Raw genomic sequence first — 15,339 nt, 5'->3', positions numbered from 1 at the left:
ATGATCTGGTGAAAAGCTCAGCCCAGAAGAACTATAGGTCTGGGCTGTTAGGACTTTTAATTTTTGGAGAGCATGTTTGCCCTGTTTTTTCTTTTCTTTTCTTTTTTCTTTTCTTTTGCTGTTGTAATAGGCCCATCATTTACTTTTTAATTTTAAGTCTTGTGCCTTGAAACTCACCTTTGTTGTTGGACACTTTCTTTTTGAGGTCGTGATGTCTCGGGAGTCGGATGTTGAGGCTCAGCAGTCTCATGGCAGCAGTGCCTGTTCACAGCCCCATGGCAGCGTTACCCAGTCCCAAGGCTCCTCCTCACAGTCCCAGGGCATATCCAGCTCCTCTACCAGCACGATGCCAAACTCCAGCCAGTCTTCTCACTCCAGCTCTGGGACACTGAGCTCCTTAGAGACAGTGTCCACTCAGGAACTCTATTCTATTCCTGAGGACCAAGAACCTGAGGACCAAGAACCTGAGGAGCCTACCCCTGCCCCCTGGGCTCGATTATGGGCCCTTCAGGATGGATTTGCCAATCTTGGTAAGACCCTTTGTTGTATAGTATCACGTTTTGTTCAGAAAAACACTTACAGAAAGTTGTATTACTAGGTGGAAGGTTCTGATTGGAGTTGTCCAAGTTTTTGGCACGTTGAACAAATAATTGAACATCATGCATGAACAAGCAATGAAAGCATAGATTTATTGAAGTGGAAGGCAATAGAAGCTAAAGTACATGTCACAGGATGGGAGCAGGCCTGAGCAAGTGGCTGCAGAGCCCTTGTAGCAAAGTCTTCTGGGGTTCAAGTACCCTCTAGAGGTCTCCCACTGTTTACATCCTATGTAAATGAAGCGCTGGCTCACAGCCCATTAGAGGCCAAAGTGAATTGGAGCTCGGCCATTCCAAGACTGGTGTGGATTGGTGCCTTATGCAAATGAAGGTCCTAGAATGGACGGATCATAGGCCAGAGTGCAAATTCCTCCTTTTTGTTTAGTTTCAGGAATTTTTTTTTTTTTTTTTTGGCAACGGAGTCTTGCTCTGTCGCACAGACAAGTGCAGTGACGCCATCTCGGCTCGGCTCACTGCAGCCTCTGACTCCTGGGTTCAAGCGATTCTCCTGTCTCAGATTCCTGAGTAGCTGGGATTACAGACACACACCACCACACCTGGCTAATTTTTGTATTTTTAGTAGAGACGGGGGTTTCACCACGTTGGCCAGGCTGGTCTCGAACTCCTGGCCTCAAGTGATCCTCCTGCTTCGGCCTCCCAAAGTGTTGGGATTACAGGCATGAGCAACCGTGCCCATCTATTCCAGGAAGTTTGCGTGAATTGGCCATAGATTCCCTGCCTTCAGACCCTATTTTCCTGCCTTAGTTAGTTGCAGCAGAATGCTTGAGCCACTCTTAGAATAATTCTGGAGTTTGAATGTGATAAAAGGTAAAACCAAAGAGGCAGTATTGGGTGTTGCCCTGGCTGTTACCTGCTGTGGATTCTGTTCATTTATTATTTCAACAAATAATAATTTACAATGTGCTGTCCATCCAAAGATCTGAAGGTAGCTTTGGACCCTCTTCCTAGAAAAATGCAGATTCACTCAAACTTGCAAACATTATCCCCTAATCACAAAAGCTTCACTAGTTAACCTCTGCTGTGGTTTGCCACAGCTTCAGAGAATCAGAGCTGTTCAGAATAGAGATGGCCATTTGTTGACTACTTGTTACTTGTTTTTGTCTCAAAATAGCCAACCTTGTGATTTAAACATGTTGACCCTTTCTGACACCTCCTGGTTCCAATAGTAAGTTTTGCTCTGCATATGTTTAAAATACGCATGTGTGTATTTTAACATTGCCAGGCATGGTGGCTCACGCCTGTAATCCCAGCACTTTGGGAGGCCAAAGCGGGAGGATCACTTGAGGCCAGGAGTTCGAAACCAGCTTGGGCAACATGGCAAAACTCTGTCTCTCCTGAAAATACAAAAATTAGCCAGGTGTGGTGGCGCATGCCTGCAATCCCAGCTAATCAGGAGGATGAGACATGAGAATTGCTTGAACCTGGGAGGCAGAGGTTGCAATGAGCCAGGATTGCACCACTGCACTCCAGCCAAAAAAAATAGTGTTTTTTTTTCCTTTAGCTTACATTACAATGACCTCTTTAATAAACAAATTTGAACTTGGCATTAACAGGATAGAATATGTTAATATAAAGAAATGAAGGACTGATGTATCATTTTGTGTTTTGTCACTCACCATCCTTGTTTTATTTCATGTCTAACTTTGATATCTTGAAAAAACTATAAAAAATGGAGGAACAATATACCTGCATTCCACATATACAACTTTAAATTTATAAGTAGACACTCGAAGCTATTTTTAACTGATTTAAAATATATTTTTCAGACCGGGCATTGTGGCTCATGCCTGTAATCCCAGCACGTTGAGAGACCAAGGCAGGTGGATCACCTGAGGTCAGGAGTTTGAGGCCATCCTGGCCAACATGGGGAAACCCTGTCTCTGTTAAAAATACAAAAATTAGGCCAGGCGTGGTGGCTCATGCCTGTAATCCCAGCACTTTGGGAGGCCGAGATGGGCGGATCACCTGAGATCGGGAGTTCGAGACCAGCCTAACCAACATGGAGAAACCCTGTCTCTACTAAACATACAAAATTAGCTGGGCATGGTGGCGGGCTCCTGTAATCCCAGCTACTCAGGAGGCTGAGGCAGGAGAATCGGTTGAACCTGGGAGGCAGAGGTTGCAGTGAACCGAGATCGCGCCATTGCACTCCAGCCTGGGCAACAAGAGCGAAACTCCATCTCAAAAAAAAAAGAAAAAAAAATTTGCGGGGCGTTGTGGCAGGCATCTGTAATCCCACCCACACAGGAGGCTGAGACAGGAGAATTGCTGGAACTTGGGAGGTGGAGGTTGCAGTGAGCTGAGATTGCGCTACTGCAGTCCCGCCTGGGTGACAGAGCGAGATTCCGTCTCCAAAAAATAAACAAATAAATAAAATACAATATATTTTTTCAGATAGGCCTATAGGTTTAGATGAGTGAGAAATAGAAATGGTGAGAAAGGGCTAAATGGGATACATCACCTTTAAAAGTAAGAAAACAAAGAGGCTGGGTGCAGGGGCTCTCAACTGTAATCCCAGCTCTTAGAGCAGCAGAGGTGGGAGGATAGCTTGAACCCAGGAGTTTGAGACCTGCTGGGCAATATAGCGAGACCCCATTCTCCACAAAAAGGAAAAACAAAAAAAGACAAGTAAACAAAGATCCTGATAGGATGACCAGCATAAAGTAGGTGCTGAATAAATAGAGACTGTTTATCATTATTATTATTATTATTTGAGACGGAGTCTCACTCTGTCACCCAGGCTGGAGTGCAGTGGTATGATCTTGGCTCACTGCAACCTCAATTTCCTGGGTTGAAGCCATTCTCCTGCCTCAGCCACCTGAGTAGCTGGGATTACAGGTGCCCACCACCGTGTCCGGAAAGTTCTGTATTTTTTAGTAGGGACGGGGTATCATCATGTTGGCCAGGCTGGTTTCAAACTCCTGACCTCAGGTGATCTGCCTGCCTTGGCCTCCCAAAGTGGTGGGATTACAGGCGCGAGCCACCACGTCTGGCTGAGGCTGTTTATTATTATTATTTGTTAATTATTTATACCTATGTTTTCTTTTAAAATTTTACAGTTTTAATTCCTTTTTTTAAATTTTTGTTTGTTTGTTTGTTTATTTTGAGACAGGATCTCACTCTGTCATCCAGGCTGGAGTGCAGTGGCACAATCTCAGCTCACTTCAGCCTCTGCCTCCCAGGCTCAAGCAATTCTCCCACTTCAGCCTCCTGAGTAGCTGGGACCACAGATGTGCACCACCACTCCCAGCTAACTTTTTGTATTCTTGGTGGAGATGGGGTTTCATCATGTTGCAGTCTGGTCTCAAACTCCTGAGCTCAAGCGATACATCCATCTTGGCTTCCCAAAGTGTTAGGATTACAGGCATAAGCCACAGTGCCTGGCCTAGTTTTAGCTCTTATGTTTAATTAAGGTCCTTTATTCATTTTAAGTTTTATTTATTTATTTATTGAGACGGAGTCTTGCTCTGTCACTAGGCTGGATTGCAATGTCATGATCTCGGCTCACCGCAACCTCCTCCTCCCGGTTTCAAGCGATTCTCCTGCCTCAGCCTCCCAAGTAGCTGGGATTACATGCTTATGCCACCATGCCTGGCTAATTTTTGTATTTTTAGTAGAGATGGGGTTTCACCATGTTGGCCAGGCTGGTCTCGAACTCCTGCCCTTGGGTGATCCACCCGCCTCGGCCTCCCAAAGTGCTGGGATTACAGGCATGAGCCACCGTGGCTGGCCTAACTTTTTTATTTTTATTTTTTGTAGAGACAGAGTCTGGCCATGTTACCCAATCTGATCTTGAACTCCTGCTGTCATCTGATCCTCCTGCCTCAGCCTCCCAAAGTGCTGGGATAAGAGGTGTGAGGCACCATCCCCGGCCAGTTTGCAGTCTAAGTATGATGTTAGCTGTGGGTCTTTCCCTTTCCCTTTCTCTTTCCCTTTTCCTTTTCCTTTCCCCTTTCCCCTTTCTTTTTTCCTTTCCTTTCCTTTCCCTTCCGCTTTCCTTTCCCTTCCGCTTTCCTTTCCTTTCCCTTCCGCTCTCTTCTCCTCTCCTCTTCTCTCCCCTCCTCCCCTCCCCTCCCGTTCCCTCCTCTCCTCTCCTCCCCTCCCCTCCCCTCCTCTCCTCCCCTCCCCTCCCCTCCTCTCCTCTCCTCCCCTCCCCTCCTCTCCTCTCCTCTTTTCTTTCCTCTTTTCTCTCCTCTTCTCTCCTCCTCTCTCCTCTGATATCTGAAGACTAAGCTGTGGATGTTTCATAAAAGTTCTTTCTGGGGTGGGTGCAGTGGCTCATGCCTGTAATCCAAGCACTTTGGGAGGCTGAGGTGGGCGGATCACAAGGTCAGGAGATCGAGACCATCCTGGCCAACATGGTGAAACCCCGTCTCTACTAAAAATACAAAAACAAAATTAGCCGGGCGTGGTGGCAGGAGCCTGTAGTTCCAGCTACTTGGTGATAGAGTGAGACTCTGACTCAAAAGAAAAAAAAAATGCTTTCTGGCTGGTTGCTCTGACTCTTTCACCCTATAATCTCAGTGCTTTGGGAGCCTATGGCAGGAGAAGTGCTTGAGGCCACGAGTTGGAGACTGCAGCAAGCTATGATTGCAGGCCACAGAGCAAGACTTTGCCTCTAAATTAAAAATAAATAGATAATAAATAAAATAAAAGCTCTTTCTTAGGTTGAAGGAGTTTACTCCTATTCCTAGTTTTCTGAGTATTTTTTGTTATAAAAGGGTGTTGCATTTTGCCAAAATTTTTTTCTGTGTCTATTTTCCTATATTCAATTGTTATCGTGTATTATATTAATTGGTTTTCAGATGTTAAACCAACCAAGCTTTCCTGGCTTAATTCTTTTTTTTTTTTTTTTTTTTTGAGATGGAGTCTCGCTGTCGCCCAGGCTGGAGTGCAGTGGCGTGATCTCGGCTCACTGCAGGGTCTGCCCCCTGGGGTTCACGCCATTCTCTTGCCTCAGCCTCCCGAGTAGCTGGGACTACAGGCGCCCGCCACCTCGCCCGGCTAATTTTTTGTATTTTTAGTAGAGATGGGGTTTCACCGTGTTAGCCAGGATGGTCTCGATCTCCTGACCTCGTGATCGCCCGCCTCGGCCTCCCAAAGTGCTGGGATTACAGATGTGAGCCACCGCGCCTGGCGTCCTGGGTTAATTCTTGTTTGGTCATTTGTAATCTTTTTTATGTGTTGCTGTATTTAGTTTGCTACTGTTTTGTTGAGGATTTTTATATCTATATTCACAAGGGATATTGGTTTGTGGTTTTACTGTGATGTCTCTGTCTGGTTTTGGTATGCTGGCCTCATAGATGAGTTGACAGTGTTCCGTTCCGAATTTCTTCGAAAAGTTTGAGAATAATTGGTATTAGTTCTTTACATATTTGATAGAATTTAAAATGAAGCCAGCCATGTGTTTCTTTTTTCTTTTTTTTTGAGACAGGGTCTCACTCTGTTACCCACGCTGGAGTGTTACCCACTATCACGTTTCACTGCAGGCTTGACCTCCCAGGCCCAACTCCTACCTCAGCCTCCTGAGTAGCTGGGACCTCAGGCATGTGCCACCATGTGTGGCTAATTTTTTTATTTTGATAGAGATGGGGTGTCCCTATGTTGCTCAAGCTAAAGTGAGGCAATCTGGGACTGCACTTTTCTTTGTAGGGATATTTTGATTACTCATTCAGTCTTTTTTTTTGTTTTGTTTTTTTGGAGACAGAGTCTCTCTCTCTGTCACCCAGGCTGGAGTGCAGTGGCACAATATTGGCTCACTGCAGCCTCTGCCTCACAGGTTCAAATGATTCTTGTGCCTCAGCCTCCAGAGTAGCTGGGACTACAGGGGCGCGCCACCACACCTGGCTAAATTTTTTTTTTTTTCATTTTTAGTAGAGACGGGATTTTGCCATGTTGCACAGGCTGGTCTCAATCTCCTGAAGTCAAGCAATCCGCCTGCCTTGGCCTCCCAATGTGCTAGGATTATCATTCAGTCTTTTCACTTCTTATGGGTATATTCAGATTTTCTGTTTCTTCTTGTGTTAGTTTTGGTAGTTTGTATCTTTTTAGGAGTTTGTCCATTTCACCTATGTCATCTAATACTGTCACACAATTGTTCAATTATTCTTTTTAAATCATTTTTATTTCTGTCAGATCAGTAGTAATTATCTCTCTCATTCTAATTTTAGTAATTTGAGTCTTGTCTCTTTTTTTCTTGTTCAGTCTGTCTAAGGTTTGCCAACTTGTTGATCTTTTTAACTAACTAAATTTGGATTTGTTAATTTTCTTTTTCTTTCTAGAGATAGGGTCTCACTCTCACTCTGGAGTGAGTGGTGCAACCACAGCTTAGTGCAGCCTCGACCTTCAGGCTCAAGTGATCCTCCTTCCTTGGCCTCCCAAAGTACTGGGATTACAGGCGTGAGCCATCGTGCCAAGCTCATATGTAATTTTGATAGATCTTGCTAAATTGTCCTCCCTAGACAATTATAGACAATGTGTGTATAAATTATATTCCCAATGGCAATGTATGAGAGTACCTGCTTTTTCATACCTCTTGCCAGCACAGGGTGATATGAAACTTTTGGATTTTTGCCAATCTAATAGGTAAAACATGAAATCTTAATGTGTTTTTGATTTCTGAATTTTCTTATATTGGGTTAGCTTGGCCACCTTTCATATGTTTGAGCCAGCTGTATTTCTGTTTCTTGTAAATTATCTTTTCATATCCTTTACCTATTTTTCTACTGGACTGTTTAGCATTTTCATTGATTTATAGGAACCTAACATTTATTAGGGAAATTATTCCTTTTCCTGATAGGAGTTGCTAGTATTTTCCCTAGTCTGCCTTGCAATGAACATTTAATTACCTGCCATGTGCAATATCCCAAGTGCTGGAGTTGTACTGTTAAACAAGAGGTCTCCAGCTGCCCTCCTGGAGGTTATGTTCTAATGCAGGGAGGTGGGGAGAAAATATACAAATAAGCAAGGTAATTTCCAGCCGTGGCCCATACCCAAAAAGAAATAAAACAGGATAACATTATGATAACAGGTGAGTAATGTTTATATAACAAGCTGAGCGGGAGGCCGGGCGTGGTGGCGCATGCCTGTTATCCCAGCACTTTGGGAGGCCGAGGCAGGCGGATCACAAGTTCAGGAGATCGAGACCATCCTGGCTAACATGGCGAAACCCCGTCTCTACTAAAATTACAAAAAATTAGCTGGGCATGGTGGCACGTGCCTGTAGTCCCAGCCACTCGGGAGGCTGAGGCAGGAGAATTGCTTGAACCTGGGAGGTGGAGGTTGCAGTGAGCTGAGATCGCGCCACTGCACTCCAGCCTGGGCGACAGAGCGAGACTCCATCTCAAAGAAAGAAAGCTGAGTGGGAGATGATAGTAGAGTCCAAAAGGCAGATAGTGTTGTGTAGATAGTATCTGTTATACAAAAGGCAAGGTGGAATGAGCCATTTGTGTAGTTGGGGAAGAAGTGCTAAGACCACAAGGCAGATTGAACCCAGCATTCTTGGGGGCAGTGAAAGGAGGCCAGTGGTGCTGGGTGTCATGAGCAAGGGGAGAGGGGTATGAGGTGGGGCTGGAATGGTGGCAGGCGCCAGACCCTGAGCATCTAGTAGGCCATGAGGAAGAGTGCAGATTTTATGCTAAGTGTCATGGAAAACCTCAGGAAGGTAATAAGCAGGAAATTACTGTATTGCAAGTAATTTTCCAAGTCATTAAAAATTACTCGAGAACTTTTAATGACTCTTTGTTATTTCACGGTTTTATATATATGTATGTGTATGTGTGTGTTTGTGTATATAAATACATATAATATATTAATAGATTATAATATATATTATATATTATTTATTATATATTTAGATATAATTACTATATTATAAATATATAATATATGTTATATTGTGTATAAATATATAATTATATTTAAGGCAACTTATAAAATAAATTTATATAACATGTATAATAAATACAAATTATATATTATATATAATAAATATAAAATAAATATATAATATATATTAAATATTTGTTTATTTATTTTTTTGAGACAGGGTCTTGCTCTGTTGCCCAGGTTGGAGTACAGTGGCAGGATCACAGCCCATTGTAGCATCAGCTTATCTTGCTCAAGTGATCCTCCTGCTTCAGCCTCCTGAGTAGCTGGACTACAGGCATGCACCACCGCATCTGGTTAATTGTTTTTTGTTTTTTTTCAGACAGAGTCTTGCTTTGTCGTCCAGGCTGGAGTGCAGTGGCGTAATCTTGGCTCACTGCATCCTCCACCTCCCAGGTTCAAGCAATTCTCTGCCTCAGCTTCCCGAGTAACTGGGATTACAGGCACCCGCCACCACGCCCAGCTAATTTTTGTATTTTTAAGTAGAGACAGGGTTTCACCATCTTGGCCAGGCTGGTCTTGAACTCCTGACCTCGTGATCCATTCGTCTCAGCCTCCCAAAGTGCTGGGATTACAGGCATGAGCCACCTCACCTGGCCATTTTTTTTTTTTTTTGAAACTGGGTCTCACTCTGTCGCCCAGGCTAGTGTGCAGTGGCGCAGTCTCAGCTCACTGCAGCCTCGACCTCCTGGGCTCAAGCGATCCTCCCACCTCAGCCTCCTGAGTAGCTGAGTGAGACCACAGGGACCCACCACCACACCCTGCTGATTTTTTATTTTTTGTAGAGATAGGGTTTCACCATGTTGCCCAGACTAATTTTTAAATTCTTGGTAGAGATGGGTGCCCCCTATGTTGCCCAGGCTGGTCATGAGCTCCTGGGGTCAAGTGATCCTCCTGCCTTAGCCTCCCAAAGGGCTGAGATTACAGGTGTGAGCCACTGTGCCTGGCCATGTGGTTATAGATAAACTGCCATTTGTTAAACTCATTGGTAATGTTGTTTTTTCTCTCCTAATTTTTAATCTTATAAAATCTTGATAAGCAGATTGATAATTCTGATTGCCTTCTTAGGCTATTTTCCTACAATTAGCATTTATGAGCAATTTTTAAACGTTTGATACATGAAATTCAACAGCCCTCTGATGCATGCTTTTATATTACAGAATGTGTGAATGACAACTACTGGTTTGGGAGGGACAAAAGCTGTGAATATTGCTTTGATGAACCACTGCTGAAAAGAACAGATAAATACCGAACATACAGCAAGAAACACTTTCGGATTTTCAGGGTAGGTAACGAATACCCATGTATCTAGGAGAGCTGGTAATCTGGTCATTGTTTTTAGATATTTTCCCACTATAAATCTCTGCTGTTCAAAGTTTGAAACAAAATATTCTCTATTTTAGGAAGTGGGTCCTAAAAACTCTTACATTGCATACATAGAAGATCACAGTGGCAATGGAACCTTTGTAAATACAGAGCTTGTAGGGAAAGGAAAACGCCGTCCTTTGAATAACAATTCTGAAATTGCACTGTCACTAAGCAGAAATAAAGGTAATATTATTATCTTATGGTTACTGGAATTTTTTTTTTCCACTCTCTCATAGGAGGAAAATTTGTCCTGTCCTTACAGAATATGGTTTAAGTGAGTAAAGATGAGTAGGTTGCTGGGCGTGGTGGCTCACACCTGTAATCCCAGCACTTTGGGAGGCTGAGGCGGATGGATCACCTGAGGTCAGGAGTTCGAGACCAGCCTGACCCACATGGAGAAACCCTGTCTCTACTAAAAATACAAAATAAGCTGGGCATGGTGGTGCATGCCTGTAATCCCAGCTATTCGGGAGGCTGAGGCAGGAGAATCGCTTGAACCTGGGAGGCAGAGGTTGCAGTGAGCCAAGATCGTGCCATTGCACTCTAGCCTGGGCAACAAGAGTGAAACTCTGTCTCAAAACAAAAAAAAAGATGAGTAAGTTAGCACTCAAGATTCAACTTTGCCGTCCTAGTTGCATTGTAAAATTATGAAAAAGTTCCATCCAGACAGATTTTTAAGCTTTTAAGGTTTAATTGGTTTTATGTAATGCCATATACTGTTTTTTTTTGTTTTGTTTTGTTTTGTTTTGTTTTAGACGGAGTCTTGCACTGTCACCTGGGCTGGAGTGCAGTGGTGCAATCTCGGCTCACCGCAACCTCTGCCTCCCAGTTTCAAGCGATTCTCCTTGCCTCAGCCTCCCAAGTAGCTGGGATTACAGGCTCCTGCCACCACACCCATCTAATTTTTTTGTACTTTTAGTAGAGACGGGGTTTCACTGTGTTGGCCAGGCTGGTCTTGAACTCCTGACCTCGTGATCTGCCTGCTTCAGCCTCCCAAAGTGCTGGGATTACAGGCGTGAGCCCCCGCCTGGCCCATATACTGTTAATTGAATTATCGTGGTGATTAAAATAAGTTATAGTTCATTGATTGATTCAGTTTATACCACATCAGTCTTAGATATCTATGAATTGTTGTTTCAGGCCATTAATTCATTTTTCCTTCCTCTTCACCTCATTCTTTCCTTTCTTCATTTTTTCCATTCATTTTTTTCTTTCTTTCTTTTTTGAGACATGGTCTCACTCTGTCTCCCAGGCTGGAGTTCAGTGGCACTGCAACCTCTGCCTCCCAGGCTCAAGTGATCCTCCCACCTTAGCCTCCTGAGTAGCTGTGACCACAGACACATGCCATCACGCCTGGCTAATTTTTTGTATTTTTGGTAGAGACGGGGTTTTACCATGTTGGCCAGACTGGTCTTAGACTTCTGAGCTCAAGCAGTCAGTCTGCCTGCCTTGGCCTCCCAAAGTGCTGGGATTACAGGTGGGAGCCACCATGTCCAGCTCCATTCATTTATTTCTGTATACATTTATTGAGCTCCTTTTTTTTTTTTTTTCCTTGAGACGGAGTCTTGCTCTGTCGCCCAGGCTGGAGTGCAGTGGCGCGATCTCGGCTCACTGCAAGCTCCGCCTCCCGGGTTCACGCCATTCTCCTGCCTCAGGCTCCCCAGTAGCTGGGACTACAGGCGCCCGCCAGCACGCCCACCTAATTTTTTGTATTTTTAGTAGAGACGGGGTTTCACTGTTTTAGCCAGGATGGTCTCGATCTCCTGACCTCGTGATCCACCCGCCTCGGCCTTCCAAAGTGCTGGGATTACAGGCGTGAGCCACCGCGCCCGGCGTATTGAGCTCTTTTTATATGCCAGGTACTAGGCTATGAGTGCTTCTGTAAGAGGCTCACTTTAGAGCTTCTACCTTTGTAAATACTACAAGGTTATCCTGCGCAAGTGGAGATGTTTATCAGCCTCATCAGGTAGCATTTTATAAGCATCCATTTCGGAAACTATGAAAATAACATCTAAAATGAACAACTGTTTTTCTGGGTAATATCTAGAAAGGATACCTGACAAAAACAACCCATAGAGTTAAAAGTAGCTCAGCGTGATTAGACAGGAGGAATACAATTTTTCTTTAGTTAAAGAAACCATAGACGTTCCCAAACTTATCTGAGAGTCGAATGACTTGGAGGGTGTCTATGTGTGTGCGAGACATTTTGAAAATAAAGGTTCATATAAGCACTTTTCTCCAGATTCTGGTAGGGATTTTAAAAATCATGCCTCTAGGGGCTGTGGCATGAGTCTGTAGTCCTTGCTACTCAGAAAGGTGAGGCTAGAGGATCCCTTGAGCCCAGGATTTTAAGGCTACAGTGAGCTATGGTTGTGCCTGTAAATAGCCACTGCCCTCCAGCTCGGGCAACATGGTGAGACCCCATCTAACCAAACAAAATAAAGTCATGCTTAAGGGATTTTCATGCAGTCAGTCTTCAGTCTGGTATCTTGGAACTATGTCTATGTTGGGCATCCTAAAGTACATTTTATGATTAACTTAGTTTTCCCTGTTTCTATTTTGACTATTTTGTTTTCTTTTCAGACGGAGTCTGGCTCTATCGCCCAGGCTGGAGTGCAGTGGCATGATCTCGGCCCACTGCAAGCTCCGCCTCCTGGGTTCGCGCCATTCTCCTGCCTCAGCCTCCCAAGTAGTTGGGACTATAGGTGCCCGCCACTGCGCCCGGCTAATTTTTTGTATTTTTAGTAGAGACGGGGTTTCACCGTGTTAGCCAGGACGGTCTCCATCTCCTGACCTCGTGATCCTTCCGCCTCGGCCTCCCAAAGTGCTGGGATTACAGGGGTGAGCCACCGCGCCCGGCGACCATTTTGTTTTCTATCTGACAGTTATAGTCAGGGCAGCTGCTTTAGGTTTTGCTGTTTGTGGGTACCTAGGGGAGGAGGCAACTGGGTGCTGAAATTTGGTCTGTCCTCTCCTTGACAAGCTGTGTGCCACCTTCTCATTGGTCTACCCAAAGGGCACTTTTCTTCCTCTTTTTAAAAAATTAAATAAACATTAAAAAATTTATTTAATAGATAAATAAAAATTATAGGCTGGCGTGGTAGCTCATGCCTGTAATCTCAGCACTTTGGGAGGCCAAGACAGGAAGATTGCTTGAGTCCAGGAATTCGAGACCAGCTTGGGCAACATAGTGAGACCCCATCTCTGCCAAACATAAAAAAATTAGCTGGGCATGCTGCTGTGTTCCTGTAGTCCCAGCTACTTGGGAGTCTGAGGTGGGAGGATTGCTTGAGCCTGGGAGGTCGAGGCTACAGTGAGCCATGATTGCACCACTGCACTCTTGCCTGGGCAAGAGAGTAAGAACGTGTCTCAAAAAAATTATATGTATTTATCATGTACAACATGTTTTGAAATATGTATACATTGTAGAATGACTAATTTGAGCTAACATGCATTACCTCACATATTTATCTTTTTTTTTTAATAGAGAAAATACTTAAAATCTACTCTCTCAGCTGATTTTCAAAAATACGGCAGGGCGCGGTGGCTCACGTCTTTAATCCCAGCACTTTGGGAGGCCGAGGCTGGCAGATCACCTGAGGTCAGGAGTTCGAGACCAGCCTGGCCAACATGGTGAAACTCCGCCTCTATTAAAAATACAAAAATTAGCTGGGCATGGTGGCAGGCGCCTGTAATCCCAGCTACTCAGGGGTCTGAGGCAGGAGAATTGCTTGAATCCAGGAGGTGGAGGTTGCAGTGAGCCAAGATTGCACCATTGCACTCTAGCCTGGGGGACAAGAGCGAGACTTCGTCTCAAAAAAAAAAAAAAAAAAAACCCAAACAAACAACAAACAAAAAACAGTACATTGTTGTTAACTACAATCACCATGTTGTACAATAAATCTCTGTTTTCTCTAATTTGAACAAAGATGTCATATAGGCTAAAGGTGACCCTTATTAAAGTAGGTCAGACTGGTCCTCTGCAGGCTGCATTTGGCCTATAGATATTTTATTAGGCATTTACTGATACTTACAGTGGTAATGTGAACATCCAGATGTCTTAGAGAAGTTGTAATATGTGGCCACAGTGAGTCTATAGTCCCACAACCGGAGGATCTGTAGGCACTGAGTAGAGGCTGCCTCCTTTAGATGGGAGGTGTGTTTTCTCTCCCCACTTCTCCATGGTGTCTTAAACTCAACACAGCCTGACCCTGTTACATTACCTTCCTGACTTGTGTGGACAATGGCGTTTGAGCCCTTGAAGTAAACCTTGACAGGAGAAATACATCATGAGAGCCAATCAAATTTCTAGATTCTCAGATGCCACTGGAACATGCAGCGTTATGAATAGCTACAAGCATAGAGGGACACTTGTGCCTGGGTGGCCAGCAGGTGTCTGTCACCAGACAAGTGCCTGCCTCTTGTGTACCAGCCTGAATGAAATATACTCAGGTGCCTCAGATTTGTGCCAGAGACTGGATCCTTAGGTTATTCTAGGGAGATCAAAACCTGTCACCTGAGATCTGAGAAACTCAAGGGTCTTAACAAATTTCACCTTTCAAGATGGCATAGGCAGTTGCAAATTTATCATTGATGACTTTGTAGAATTGAAATATTTGATAATTTATCACAGACTTGGCCCACGTGGGTGGTTAAATTATTAAATCATCAGCACTGTCCTGGGTTATAGAATTTAAAAAGTAGTTGTTTTACTTTTTTTTTTTTTTGGCTGGGCACATTGGCTAACTCCTGTAATCCCAGCACTTTGGGATGCCAAGGTGGGTGGATCACCTGAGGTCAGGAGTTCAAGATCAGCCTGGCCAACATGGTAAAATCCCGTCTCTACTAAAAATACAAAACTTAGCTGGGCATGGTGCTGTGCGCCTGTAATCCCAGCTACTCAGGAGGCTGAGGCACAAAAATTGCTTGAACCTGGGAGGTGGAGGTTGCAGTGAGCTGAGGTCATGCCACTGCACTCCAGCCTGGGCAACAGAGTGAAACTCTCTCAAAAAAAAAAAAAAAAAAAAAAAAATTACTTTTTTTAAGATACAGCCCAAATAATGGAGAAAAAAGGGAATTTGTTTAGAAAATGTTATTTACCTAGCTTTACAAATATGTTGAATATGGTTTGCACTATAAAATACTTAATACCGGATATATAAAGGTATAAATGGCTGAGAGATGATAATACCCGTATGGTGATACTGATGGCCTAATTTTCATTGGGATATTTACTTGCCTAGACCATTTTTTCTAGGCTCAGACTGATGGATTGCTTTTTGATTCTGGGCCTGTTGTAAATCTGTATGGGCATTTTATATTAGTGTAATTGATTGATATTCTGAGGTCAAGGAATATAAATAATGTTGTGTTACGGATTTTTTGCACTAGTTTCAGAGTGATGCTTATAGTTCCATTGAAGCATGAAATTTGACTATCATTTATTTCTCAAGGGCTTTACAATATG

The 15,339-nt window shown here is 43.8% G+C and overlaps 1 protein-coding gene across 10 annotated transcripts in view; it reads left to right on the top strand.

Annotated features, from left to right (window-relative positions):
* The window catches only part of CHEK2 (checkpoint kinase 2), a 54,150-nt gene that overhangs the window by 6,939 nt on the left and 31,872 nt on the right, over positions 1-15,339 (top strand). For 4 of the 10 annotated variants that reach the window (XM_034948501.3, XM_063603379.1, XM_055105902.2 and 1 more), the window contains 4 exons: positions 206-530; positions 4,377-4,505; positions 9,665-9,789; positions 9,908-10,055. In XM_034948501.3, coding sequence (XP_034804392.1) covers positions 212-530; positions 4,377-4,505; positions 9,665-9,789; positions 9,908-10,055 — 721 coding nt within the window. In that variant the 5' untranslated portion in view covers positions 206-211. The remainder of the gene's footprint in view (positions 1-205; positions 531-4,376; positions 4,506-9,664; positions 9,790-9,907; positions 10,056-15,339) is intronic. The other 6 variants (XM_034948505.3, XM_063603380.1, XM_063603381.1 and 3 more) reach the window with 2 other exon arrangements.

This window comes from Pan paniscus, chromosome 23 (genome assembly GCF_029289425.2).
Source record: "Pan paniscus chromosome 23, NHGRI_mPanPan1-v2.0_pri, whole genome shotgun sequence".
Lineage (NCBI taxonomy): Eukaryota > Metazoa > Chordata > Mammalia > Primates > Hominidae > Pan > Pan paniscus.
This window is presented reverse-complemented; position numbering and strand designations above follow the sequence as displayed.